The sequence below is a fragment of the Tachyglossus aculeatus genome, chromosome 4 (assembly GCF_015852505.1).
Source record: "Tachyglossus aculeatus isolate mTacAcu1 chromosome 4, mTacAcu1.pri, whole genome shotgun sequence".
NCBI lineage: Eukaryota > Metazoa > Chordata > Mammalia > Monotremata > Tachyglossidae > Tachyglossus > Tachyglossus aculeatus.
This window is the reverse complement of record NC_052069.1, coordinates 53,766,308-53,779,305: the sequence shown is the minus strand read 5'-3', so window position 1 is coordinate 53,779,305 and position 12,998 is coordinate 53,766,308. Positions and strand designations below refer to the sequence as shown.

General features: G+C 41.1%; 1 protein-coding gene across 2 annotated transcripts in view; it reads left to right on the top strand.

Moving 5' to 3' along the window:
- The window catches only part of PLPPR5 (phospholipid phosphatase related 5), a 113,352-nt gene that overhangs the window by 69,548 nt on the left and 30,806 nt on the right, over positions 1-12,998 (top strand). For both annotated transcript variants that reach the window (XM_038745260.1, XM_038745261.1), the window contains exon 4: positions 9,261-9,437. In XM_038745260.1, coding sequence (XP_038601188.1) covers positions 9,261-9,437 — 177 coding nt within the window. The remainder of the gene's footprint in view (positions 1-9,260; positions 9,438-12,998) is intronic.

Here is a 12,998-nt window from a genome sequence, read left to right as displayed (position 1 = left end):
ACCTCATTCTTTCCTGTCCCGCCGTCGACCCCCAGCGCATGTCCTTCCCCTGGCCTGGAATGCCCTCCCTCCACATACCCGCCAAACAAGCTCTCTTCCTCCCTTCAAAGCCCTACTGAGAGCTTACCTCCTCCAGGAGGCCTTCCCAGACTGAGCCCCCCTTTTCCTCTCCTCCTCCCCATCCCCCCCCGCCCTACCTCCTTCCCCTCCCCACAGCACTCGTATATATTTGTACAGATTTAGTACTCTATTCTGCTTGTACATATTTACTATTCTATTTATTTTGTTAATGATGTGCATATAGCTTTAATTCTATTTGTTCTGACAATTTTGACAACTGTCTACATGTTTTGTTTTGTTGTCTGTCTCCCATTGTTGTCTGTGAGCCCATTGTTGGGTAGGGACTGTCTCTATATGCTGCCGACTTGTACTTCCCACGCGCTTAGTACAGTGCTCTGCACACAGTAAGCACTCAGTTAATACGATTGAATGAATGAATGAATGTAATTTATTTAAGTTAATGTCTGTCTCCCCCCTCTAGACAGAAAGCTCATTGTGGGCAGGGAATATATATTCCAACTCTGTTTTATTGTACTCTCCCAAGTGCTTAGTAGAGTGTTCTGCACACAGTAAGTGCTCAATAAATGTGACTGATTGATGGGTCACTAACTGTGTGATGCACTGTTCTAAGTATTTTCTGTTTATTCAGTATACTCAGTATTCTGTCCATAGAACCTTACTGAAATTGAAGAGAAAAATCTAGGAAATATAGAGTAAATATAGATCTACATGTGCTGAGTCTAGGCTCAAACTTCTCACTATTTTTGTTCATTTTCCTTCCTTTATATCTTTACTAAAAACCTAAATTTAGACTTCCTGTTTTCACAGAAAGCAGAGTGGTTGGCTGGGACGAAAGGAAAGATCATATTTTCTCCTGAGCGTGGCTCTTCTTACACTCATTTTTCTTTATCCATTAGTCCTTTTTCCACCCTCTTCAGTCTTTCTCTTTCTGCTTTTTTATCTGTCTTCCTTTTAATAAGATAACATGTATTCAGGTGGTCTGTATAAACATACATATGATACTATTTGAAAAGTGATTTTGCACATACCAATACTATCTATGTGTTGACAACTTACTGTCCAGGAAATGGAAATGGGGAAATTGAAATTATTTAATTTCCCTTGTATCAGCAGACTGAAATTAATGATAAATTTGATGACTAAACATGTGTTTGGCTTCAGTTATCTGAATATTAAAATCCAAAAATGTCTTTAACCGTTAATCAAATATATAATTAAATCCAAAGTATTTTTGGATATAGATTATCCTGATACAATCACTTCTATAATAATAGATTAACTGTGTTTATGAAGAACTTCATGTTTTTTTTGTGGTATTTCTTAAGCACTTACTATATGTCAAGTTCTAAACACTGGGGTAGATACAAATTAAATCAGAATGGACCAAGTCTGAGTAGGAGAAAGAACAGTTATTGAATCCTCATATTTCAGATGAGGAAGCTGAGGCATAGAGAAGTGAAGTGACTTGCCCAAGGTCAGAAAACAGAGCTGGGATTAGCACTCAGGTCCACTGACTCCAGGCCCATGCTCTTTCCGTTAGATCACACTGCGTCCCAAATCTTTGGGAATTCATAGTTTGGGGTGGATGGCTCGCAGACACCACCTGGTCTGACGTTTCAGAAAAAAATTCCTGTGTTATTGTTTTGTGTACCATGAGCAGAATGCAAAGTGCAAAATACTGCAAATATTGTTAAGTTGCAAAAATAAACATGGAATACTTTATGGTCAATCAATTGAGCATATTCATTGAGCACTTCCTGTGTGCATGGCACTGTGCTAAGCGTGTGGAAGAGTAGAACATAACAATAAAACAAACATTCACTGCTTGTTCAATAAAACTGAGTCATATTTGGGGAAGTAGAAACAGCTCAAGATTTTAAAACTTTCTCTGGGTTTCACATTTTAACAAGATTAATGAAAAATATTAGCTGGGAAATTAAGGTGTATTCGTTTTCCATATTCATTCAGTTGTATTTATTGAGCGCTTACTGTGTGCAGTACTGTGTGTACTAAGCACTTGGGAAGGTACAATGCAGCAATAAAGAGAGACAATCCTTGCCCATAGCATGCTTGCAGTGTAGAGGGGGCGAGACAGACATCAATACAAGTAAAAAGGCATCATGACATCAATACAAGTGAAAGCTATCGATATAAATAAATAAAATTACAGATATATACATAATTACCCTGGGGTGGGGAGAGGGGAGAAGAGCAAAGGGAGAGAGTCAGAGTGAAGCAGAAGGGAGTGCGAGTTGAGGAAAAGTGGGGCTTAGTCTGGGAAGGCCTCTTGGAGGAGATGTGCCTTCGGCATGGCTTTGAAGGAGGGTAGAGTGATTGTCTGGCGGATTTGAGGAGGGAGGGCATTCCAGGCCAGAGATAGGATGTGGGCCAGGGGTTGGCATTGAGACAGGTGAGATTAAGGCACATTGAGAAGGTTATCACCAGAGGAGCGAAGTGTGTGAGCTGGATTGTAGAAGGAGAGTAGGAAGGCGAGGTAGGAGGGGCAAGGTGATGGAGAGCTATAAAGCCAATAGTGAGTCAGTTTTGTTTGATACGGAGGTGGATAGGCAACCACTGGAGATTTTTGAAAAGCGGGGTGGCTTGTCATGAGCATTTCTGCAGAAAGGTAATCCGAGGAGTGAAGTGAAGTATGGACTGGAATGGGGAGAGGCAGGAGGTTGAGAAGTCAGAAAGGAGGTGGTTGTAGTAATCTAAGCGGGATAGGATGAGTGAGTGTACTAATGTGGTACCAGTTTGGATGGAGAGGACTGGGCAGATCTTAGTGATGCTGTGAAGCTGAGACTGACAGGATTTGGTGATGGATCAGATATGTGAGTTGAATGGAAGAGCGGAATCAAGGATGACACCAAGGTTATGGGCTTGTGAGATGGGAAGGATGGTTGTACCATCCCCAGTGACGGGAAAGATTGGAAGAGTACAGGTCTTGGGAGGGAAGATAAGGAGTTCTGTTTTGGACTATTGAAAGATAGTGTAACTATTGGGAAAGTTTACCTGTGAGTGTGAATGTGGCTGAAAGGGGTGTTGTGTAATTGATAAGAAATTAATCAATGTTATTTATTGAATGTCTGTTGCATAAATAGCACAGTGCTAAAATTTTAGGAAAGTACAATACAGTTAGTAGATGCTATCCTTGCCCTCAAGGAGCTTATACTCTAGTAGGGAAGATGGAAATTGAAATGTCACAAATAGGAAAATGTAGACTTGTATATATGTATACATATATATATGTACATGCACACACATATATATGTGCTCAAGGAGATTGGGCGTGAACAAATGTAGAGTTCTAGAATGGTATTTGGGGAAATGATAGCCTGGGGGAAGAGAAATTAATTCCAGAGGCTTCTGGGCCTTGAAGATAGGGAGAGTAGTGGACTGAAGGATTCAAATGAAGATGGTGCTCCAGGCTGGGTGATGAGCATAATCAAAAAATCAATTGCAGGAATGATGAGAACCAGGCAGAGCGAGTAGCTGAGGTTGAGAGAAACAAAGAGGGCAAAGAGTGGGAGAAGATTAGATGATAGGAGGAAGTAAGCTGTTGAGTGCCTTTAAAACCAATGTTGAGGAGTTTCTGAGAAGAGGGTAGAAAGCCAGTGAAGGTGTTTTAGGAGGGGGAGGCATGTTCATGGTGACATTTTAATAAGATGGTAGCAAAGAAGAGTATGGACTGAAACAGGGTGAGACTGGAGGCAGGGAGATCAGCAAGAAGGCTGATGAAGTAGACAAGCAAGGATATGACAAGTGCTGAGTTCTGGTGTGGTAATTGGGGGACAGGAGGGAAAGAGTGGATTTTGGGAATGTGGAAGAAGAATCAACAGGGTTTGGTGACAAAACCAAATATGAGGTTGAAAGAGGAGGAGACATGGATAATGACAAAGTTAAGGGACTCATAAACAGAGAGAATGCTGGTGTTGTCTATTGCAATGGGAAAATTAAGTAGGGAAAAGGATTTGTGAGGAGAGATTGAGGAATTTAGCTTTGGACATGATGAGCTTGAGGTGCTAGTGGGATTTAGGATAGAATTTATAGGCTGCACACATACACAGATCACTCTTTGCCACCCTCTTTAGTTAGATAGTAACAGCTAGCCAGTATTTACTTTGTTAAAGGTTTCGACAGCAATAGCATCTGCAATGTTCCTAGCTACTACAAAGAATCGATATAGAATCTGCGTAGAGATAATAATAATAATAATAATGACATTTATTAAGCACTTACTGTGTGTAAAGCACTGTTATAAGCTCTGGGGAGGTTAAAAGGTGATCAGGTTGTCCCACATAGGGCTCACAGTCTTCATCCCCATTTCACAGATGAGGAACTGAGGGACAGAGAAGTGAAGTGACTTGCCCAAAGTCATATAGCTGACTAGTGGTGGAGCCGGGATTTGAACCCATGACCTCTGACTCCAAAGCCCATAAATTGCCAAGAAGGCTGCAGTACGTTGGTACAAAGGGGACCTTAAAAAAGATCTAAGGATATCAGCTTATCTCTGGACTGGTACTTGCTCCTAATTTATACTGTAAGCTCACTGTGGTCAGGGAATACATTCACCGACTGTCCTCTCCCAAGAGTTTAGTATAGTGCTCTGCACAAAGTAAGTGCTCAGTAAATATCAAGGTGATGATGATGATGGTTACTATCCCCAAAACATTTTCTTTCCTTAGTATCTCTTCAATGGGCCTGCCTTACATGAGTTCTTCCTTGGATACTGATCTCTTCTGAGCTATAGCTTCCCTGGTAAACTCCAGCTTCCGTCAACCATTCCCTTTGAATGCCTCCCTTGTGACTTTGAGTTCCCCCCTACCTTTTAAGCTCCTTTACATAGATCCCATTTCCACCCTACATCAGCTTCAGGTGTTGTCATCAAGTGAGTGATTGATATCCTGTCCAAAGGAGCTTCGTCTCCAGCGTAACTTAGTGGACAGAACACAGGCCTGGGAGTTAGAAGCATCTGGGTTCTAATCCCGGGTCTGCCACTTGTCTGCTGCGTGATATTAGACAAGACTTTGAGCCCCGTATGGGACATGGACTGCCTCTAACCTGATTATCTTGTATCTACTCCCATTGCTTAGTACAGTGCCTGGCACATAGTAAACACTTAACAAATACTATGAAAAGGGTGGTCTTGAGGAGTATGAACAGTTTCACTATCCTAGAAACCTCTATCCTTTTCCTCTTTTCTCTTTGAGTAGTTGGAGCGGAAGGAAGAGTCATATGAATAGGAAAAAATTAAAGTAGCTTGAATTTAGCCACAACTTGGTGTGGTACATTGTACTAGATGCTTGGGAAGTACAGAATAACCAAGTGATATACACCCTAGCCATGCGCATGGCCTTGTGGAAGAAGCCCAGGTGTAAGATCTGGGTTTAATCCTGGCTCTGCCACTTGTCTCTACAGTGTGACCTTGACCAAGTCATGTAAATTCTCCATTTCTCAGTTTTCTCACCTGTAAAACTAAGTACCCTAGTTAAAACTGGAAAACTGTAAAATTAAGTACCCTAGCCTGTGACATGGGACAAGAGACTATGTTGACTTGGTTATTTTTTATCTACCCCCATGCTTAAAGTAGTGCTTGGCATGTAACAATTGATAACCATTCACTGTCCCATTAGAGTGTAAACATGGTGAAACCATCATACACAACACATAAAGACCACCCCTTCTTGTGCTCAAATGCTTGTTGTTTGCAGTTTCTAGTGCTTTTTTCATTTTTGCCACAATCCCATAATCCTCTTGAAACTCTATTTTCTTGTTTGCCACAATTTCAGTTGTCTGTGTGTTAGGAATCTAACATACTGGCTTTTTCGTCTTTCTTTTTTCTATTAGCTCATTAATGCCAATCTCTGTTTGCGTTTAACCCCCTTCCTCCCTTTCTGTCTCCCTACCTTCCCTCCTTCTCCTCCTCCTCCTTCCTGAGAACACTGTAGTTGTCACTATTCTTTCCTATCTTGTATTTTCACCCACTTTCAAACTCTTTCCCACTCTGCCTCCCAGATTGCTTCCCTGGCCATGTTTTGAAGCTGCTGTTCCCAGATAGCCTTCTCCACCCCAACTCCCTTTTTCCACTGTGTATCCAGCAGCTCAAAGAGGAATCTTTTAGCTGTTAGTAGATTAGATGCATGTTCTTTTAAAGTGATCCTCCCCTGTGGTTGATAAAATGTATAAATATCTCAAACCCTAAATACTAGCTATTAGAATTGAAATTAATGTTATAATAATAATGATAACTGTGTATTTGTTAAGCACTTACTATGTGCCAAGTACTGTTCTAAGCCATGGAGTAGATTCTAGGTAATCAGATTGGACACATTCCCTCTCCCACATGGGGCTCACAATCTTAATTCCAATTTTACAGATGAGGTAATTGAGGCACAGAGAAGGGAAGTGACTTGCCTGAGGTCATACAGCAGACATGTGGCAGAGCAAGGTTTAGAACCCAGGTCCTCCAACTGCCAGGCCTGTGGTCTTTCCACTAAGCTACATTTTAACTTTTGAACCAGCATGATGTGGTCTCTTACTCATTCCGATTCAGCCTGATTAGTAGCTTTTGGTGAATCAATCTATCAGTCTTATTTATGGAGTGCTTACCTCTGTGCAGGGCACTATATTAAGCAATTGAGAGGGCACAATAAAACAGAGTTGGTAGACACATTCCCTGGAAGACTCAGTCCGGTAATTGAGTCAGGTCTTGACTTTGAGGGAAAGCAGTCTGAATAGATGTCAGAAGATATCTTATGAATCTGCTCTCAACAGTCCTTGTTCTTACATTCTTGTCTCTTTTGCACGGTTGTTTGACTATTTTGCATGGTGGTTTGATGAACAAGCTTTGAATTATTTTGTCTCCTTTTTTTTAAGGATAAAGGGATGTATTCAAGTTGTAGTCATTCATTCTTCGTCTCAATATGTTGTATCCTAAATCTTCACAGCACTTAATCAATGAGTCCCTACATTCATTCATGGATCTTTTTTGTTCTTTAGTGAATTTCAAACTGGGTGGTTATTTGATTAACAGAGTACCCAAAGGGATCACCGCTTGGTCATACTGGTCTATGTAGAAGCATTCTGTTCACTTTATATCAGACTCATGAGAGCTTTTGAATTGAGCTTTATTCTCTGATCCTTTACACATTTTGGCTAAGTAATAGAGTAGCTTTGATCCAATCTTTAGGAAATGTTTAATACATAAAGTGCAGCATTTCCTACACTGGTGCCATTGGTGAAGAAAATAGCAAAAGTCTTTCTGTTCTTCTAGAGAGGTGGAGCAAAGCCCAAACCAAGTGTCCTATATACTTATTTTGGTTCCATCTCATTAAAATCAATTATGCCTGAGCTTAAATGATAAAGTAGAAACATATGGCAGAGTAGAAAACAATAACCATTGTTCACTTTGAAGACATGCCTGTATGTATAGATATGGTGTATTTCATATTTGTGACTCTGGTCTCACCTTCTAAACTGTAAGCTCATTGTGGTCAGGGAATGTGTCTGTTTATTGTAATATAGTACTCTCCCAAGTGCTTAGTACAGTGCTTTGAACGCAGCAAGCACTCAATAAATACAATTGAATGAATGAATAAATGAATGAATAAATGGACTATCTCTCACGCTAGGTAGATTATTTTTTTTAAATCACCACAAATGGGGGCCTGATTATATGGTTGAACAAATCATTGTCAAAGCATTTCTAAGGGCATCATCTGTGCTAGAATCATTTTACAGTCACTTTGTTAATACAGCCAATTATTCCCCAACATGTGTTTTCACAACCTATTTGGCCTAGTGTGCTATTAGGGAACAAGAGATTAATTCCCCTTTTCCCCTACTCTCTCACCCTTCTGTGTTGCTGATCCACTTGGAGTGTACCCTTTAAGCACTTGATATTCATCACATCCTCAGTCCCTTAGCATTTATGTACATATCTGTAATCCGTTTTAATATCTGTCTCCCCCTCTAGACTATAAATTCCTTTTGGGGAGAAAACGTCTCCATCATCTCTGTTGTATTGTACTCTCCCAAGTGCGTAGTACAATGCTGTGCACATAGTAGGTGCTAAATAAATACAGTTGATAGGAAACATTCGTCTGACAACGTCATACTGTTATTTATTTCGTTACCTTATTACATTATACGGTAATAATGTTACCGCACACTACATTGAAATGGGACTACAGTACAAGTTTTCCTTAACCTTAGGTTTTACCAGATTGCTACAGGAGAACTGAGTGTATTTTCATACCATTAGTTTCCTAAAGAGACTGTGAAAATTCCCTTTTCATTTGGTGGGCCAAATTTACATTCATATTCAAAGAATAACTAGCAAGTCCCATCTGTGGGACTCTCTCTCTCTTTCTCCCGCCTTTCTCTCCCACTCTCCCTCCCTCTCTCTCTTTCTCTCACTCGCTCACTCATTTCCTGCCAATTGGTTTGGATTGTGAGTTATTTAACAATAGAACAGATTGGGTTTGGGGAAGGGACCATGTTATTGTTGAAGAGCTATGACTTGGAGACTTTTTAAGCAGTGAGGTTAAATGCCACTAATTAGTCTTGATTAGGATGTGTGAATATGCCAGAGCTACAGGTATCTATCCATTATTTCTGATGCTGTCAAATTTTCCCTATTGTAATTAAGTATTTTGTTGTAATTAAGGTTTGTTTCATATGATTAAAAAAAGTAAAGAACATCTATTAATAGCATGGAGACAGCATTTTGTTTTGGAACAAAATCTGATTTCAAACTAGCATGAACTCATTTTCTAAGTCTACTTTTCCAAATATTTTATGTTTCCTTGCTAATTTTGGTAGCAAATAGTTTGTGTGTTTTCTGAACAGATGACTAGAAAATATCTAAAACTGTAAAAACTAGAGCCAAATCTGGCAAAACTAGAAGGAATGCATTACCATATTGGTATATCAAACCCTACCTGACACTTCCGGTACCATTCAGAGAAGGCTTATTGTTGATTATTTTAAAATATTAAGAGAAGGCAACTTCAAGTAAGTATAATTTAACAACCCTCACTATGACTTGTTAGAAGGTTTATAACTCTCTCTGTTCAAAATTCCACTAATCAGAATTGTCTGGTTTGAAATAAATTGTAAACATTTTAATTAGAATGGACCCTGCATGACTGCTTATCTTTTTCCTTTTGCTATTTCAGATGTACATTACCAACACAATAAAAGCCAAAGGAACAAGACTCGCTAAACCAGTTCTATGTTTGGGCTTAATGTGTTTGGCCTTCCTTACTGGAGTCAACAGAGTAGCAGAATATCGGAATCACTGGTCAGATGTGATAGCAGGGTTTCTTGTTGGAATATCTATAGCTGTGTTTTTGGTAAGTACAATGAATTGAGTTAGACACAAAGGGTTGGTTCAGCCATTGATATTGCAGATATTAATTAGAAAAGTTTGTCTCTAAAATCAATAGGTCAATCACTGTTGGGCTCCCTGTAGGTACAGTGCCTAGATGCTCCACATTTCCCTGCCAGGATCCACTGGGGCGACCAAAAAGTGCCTCCCTGGGACACATCCAGTGGCCAAGATTAATAATAATAATAATAATAATAATAATAATAACGATGATTATATTTGCTAAGTGCTTACTATGTGCCAGGCACTGTACTAAGCACTGGGGTGGGTACAAGCAAATTCATTTGGGCACAGTCCCTGTCCCATGTGGGGCTCACAGTCTCAGTCCCCATTTCCAGGTGAGGTAGCTGAGTCACAGAGAAACGAAGTGACTAGTCCAAGGTCACAATGCAGACATGTGGTGGAACCAGGTTTAGAACCCATGACCTTACATTCAAACTCTAACCCATGAGTGGATTAGACCCAGGGTCTACTCGCAAGGGAGAAAAATTGGACAAAGGGATGAGATGCATATCCATCCCCCTGCACTGTAGCCTAATAATAATACTGATGATAATCATAATACTAATTGTGTTATTTGTTTAGCACTTACAATGTGCCAAGCAATGTGCTAAGCACTGGGACAGATATAAGATTTCCATGTAAGATAAAGTCTCTGTCCCATGTGGGGCTTACAGTGTAAACAGGAGGGAGAACAGATGTCTAGTCCCCATTTTCCAGATGAAGAAACTGAGGCACAGAAGAGTTAATTGATTTACCCAAGGTCTTAAAACAAGCAAGCAGCAGATCTGGAATTAGAGCTCAGGTCCTCGTACTCCCAAGCCTAGCAATGGTGGAGATGGGATAAAAGGTCAGAAAAGATGGGCTAGGCACTCCTGCTTCTTCTGGCTTTTATGAATGGTACCCACCATAATTATTCATTCATGAGCACCTTTTGTATATTCAAAGCCAGAGCAACAAGCAGTCCAAGCACCAATTTTCTGTTCATAAAATTCCAGTCTGCATACCGTAATGAGCTCATTATGGGGAGGGAACGTGTCTGCTCATTCTGTTGTACTGTACTCTCCCTAGTGTTTAGCTTTTAGAACAGTGGTCTGTATGTAGTTCAAGTGCACAGTACAATACCCTGCACAAAGTGTTCAGTAAATATGATGGATTGAGAGGAAGTAGTCAAAAAACGCCATTCATTGATTGATTGTTTATGAGGACGCATGCTCATTTGGCAGGGGTTTGCCCAGTTGGAAGGGGCACCCAGTCAGCAGGACTCATGCCAACCAGAAAGTGCTGAGTTCTGCCCCAACAACGAGTGGCAACTGAGATTAGAGATGTCCTCTCTTCACTCAGCAGTTGGGTGCTATTGGCAACCAGAATTCAAGCCTTGCAGACCAGAGAGAGATGGAACCAGGCAAGACTGGCAAGAGAGCAGTGACCAGGGGAGGATTGGGAAGAGCAAAGCGGATCCCTTGAATACTGGGGAAGGGTTACGGTGTTTGCAGGAGGGGCAATATGGACCCATGTCCCTGCAGCATTTGGGCCTCTGATTTGTATCCTAGGAGTTGATCCTTCCCCGTCACTGTCACTACTGACTCTCCAACGTGCCATCTTGGGGGCTCTGCCCGAGCTGCAGGCTCTTTGCTATCCCACCTGCCATTGAACTGAAGAGGGGGGCCACAGCCATGGCTGTTGTCACCTGTGGAGGGTAGGACTCAGTGCTTCCCGCCTGCCCCATTTTTCCTGGAGGAAGAAAACCAGCATTGCTGATCCCGATTCATGCTGGCAGCTTGGCTCGACCCTTAGTGGTTTGGAAGTGTGGGAGGCATAGGGCAGGTGAAAACTGCAGTGAAGACTGAATTTCTGCTAGTTTCTATAAGAGATCTAGAAGGAGGGAGGGAGGGAACAAAGAGGAGAGGAAGAGAGGGAGGAGACAGAAGGGACTTTTGAGAAAAAAAAAAGTGTGGGTAGAGACAGTTTTCCCTTTATTCATTTGGACTAAAATGATGGAGTATATAACTGTGGTTATTTCCAAAATCTCAGTTCCCTTATAAAACAAAACTGATACACACAGTAAGAGGCTTAAGAATAGAACCAAATCATATAAACCTGAACCATGATTCTAACCCCTGATTTTCAGACTGAAACAAAATGTGGGCTGAGATGGTAAATTCTGTAACTTCTTAAGATTAGTTTGCCTTATTGAGCATGCGTGTGGTATTCAGCCTCCAGAATAAAATGTGGCAGGATCATTGATTGCTACATCCCTCCTTCAAAAATGTTTGGTTGGGGTGCTTCCTGATGGAGATTAGTTAGGCTAAGTAAACAGATGACTAAAGTGGCAGATCTTTAGTGTGATTTATGTCAGATTTCCTTCCCTGTGAAAATGAAGGGGGGTGGGGTGCACAGGGAAGCCATCCTAGGACAGAACATCAGCAGGGGGAACTTGGAAGAGGTCAAGGAGGAGAAGGAGGGAAGAGGAAAGTGGGAAGAATAGGGAGAAAGGGGAAGAAGGGCAAAATGTGGGGGAAGAGGGAGGAGAAGGAGAATAAAGGAAAAGGAATAAGAAAGGAAGACAGAAAGGAGGAGGCAGGTGAAGGTGAGTGGAGTTGAGACTGTGGCTCTTCTAGAAGCTGTACTCTTTTATACAGTATTGTACACTACTGTATAGTTCTGTTGTATCGAAGCAGCATGATTTAGTGGATAGAGCACAGGCCTGAGGATTAGGAGGACGTGGGTTCTAATTCCAACTCTGCCACTTGTCTGATGTGTGACCTTGGGCAAGTCACTTAACTTCTATGTGCCTCAATTACCTCATCTGTAAAATGGGGATTAAGACTGCGAGCACCTTTTGAGTCAGGGACTGTCCCCAAATGCTTTGAACAGTGCTTGGCACATAATAAGTGCTTAACAAATACCATTATTATTATCATTACTCTCCCAAGTGTCAGTTACAATGCTTTATACCCCTTATGCACTCAATGTGAATCAATACCCCCTTACTACCCCACAACCTTGTTGATGCATTTCTTCCTCCTCCAGTGCCACCACCTAGTTTGTCATCACCAGACTCTGGGCCTGGGCCTGAGGGGACTGATATTATTAATAATAATAAAGATGATAATTGTGGTATTTATTAAGCATTTACTATATGCCAGGCTTTGTTGTATGTGCTGGGGTGAATATAAGCAAATAGTTTTGAACATGGTCACGGTCCCTGTCCCATAATCTTAATCCCTATTTTACAGATGAAGTAACTGAGGCACAGAGAAGTGAAGTGATTTGCCCAAGGTCACACAACAGACAGGTGGCAGAGACAGGATTGGAGGCCATTCATTCAATCATATTTATTGAGTGCTTACTGTGTGCAGAGCACTGTACTAAGCACTTGGGAAGTACAAATCGGCAACATATAGAGGCGGTCCCTACCCAACAACGGGCTCACAGTCTAGAAGGGGGAGACAGACAAAAAAAAAACCCACCCAATTAGGTGTCAATACCAACAGAATAAATAGAATTATAGCTATATACACAT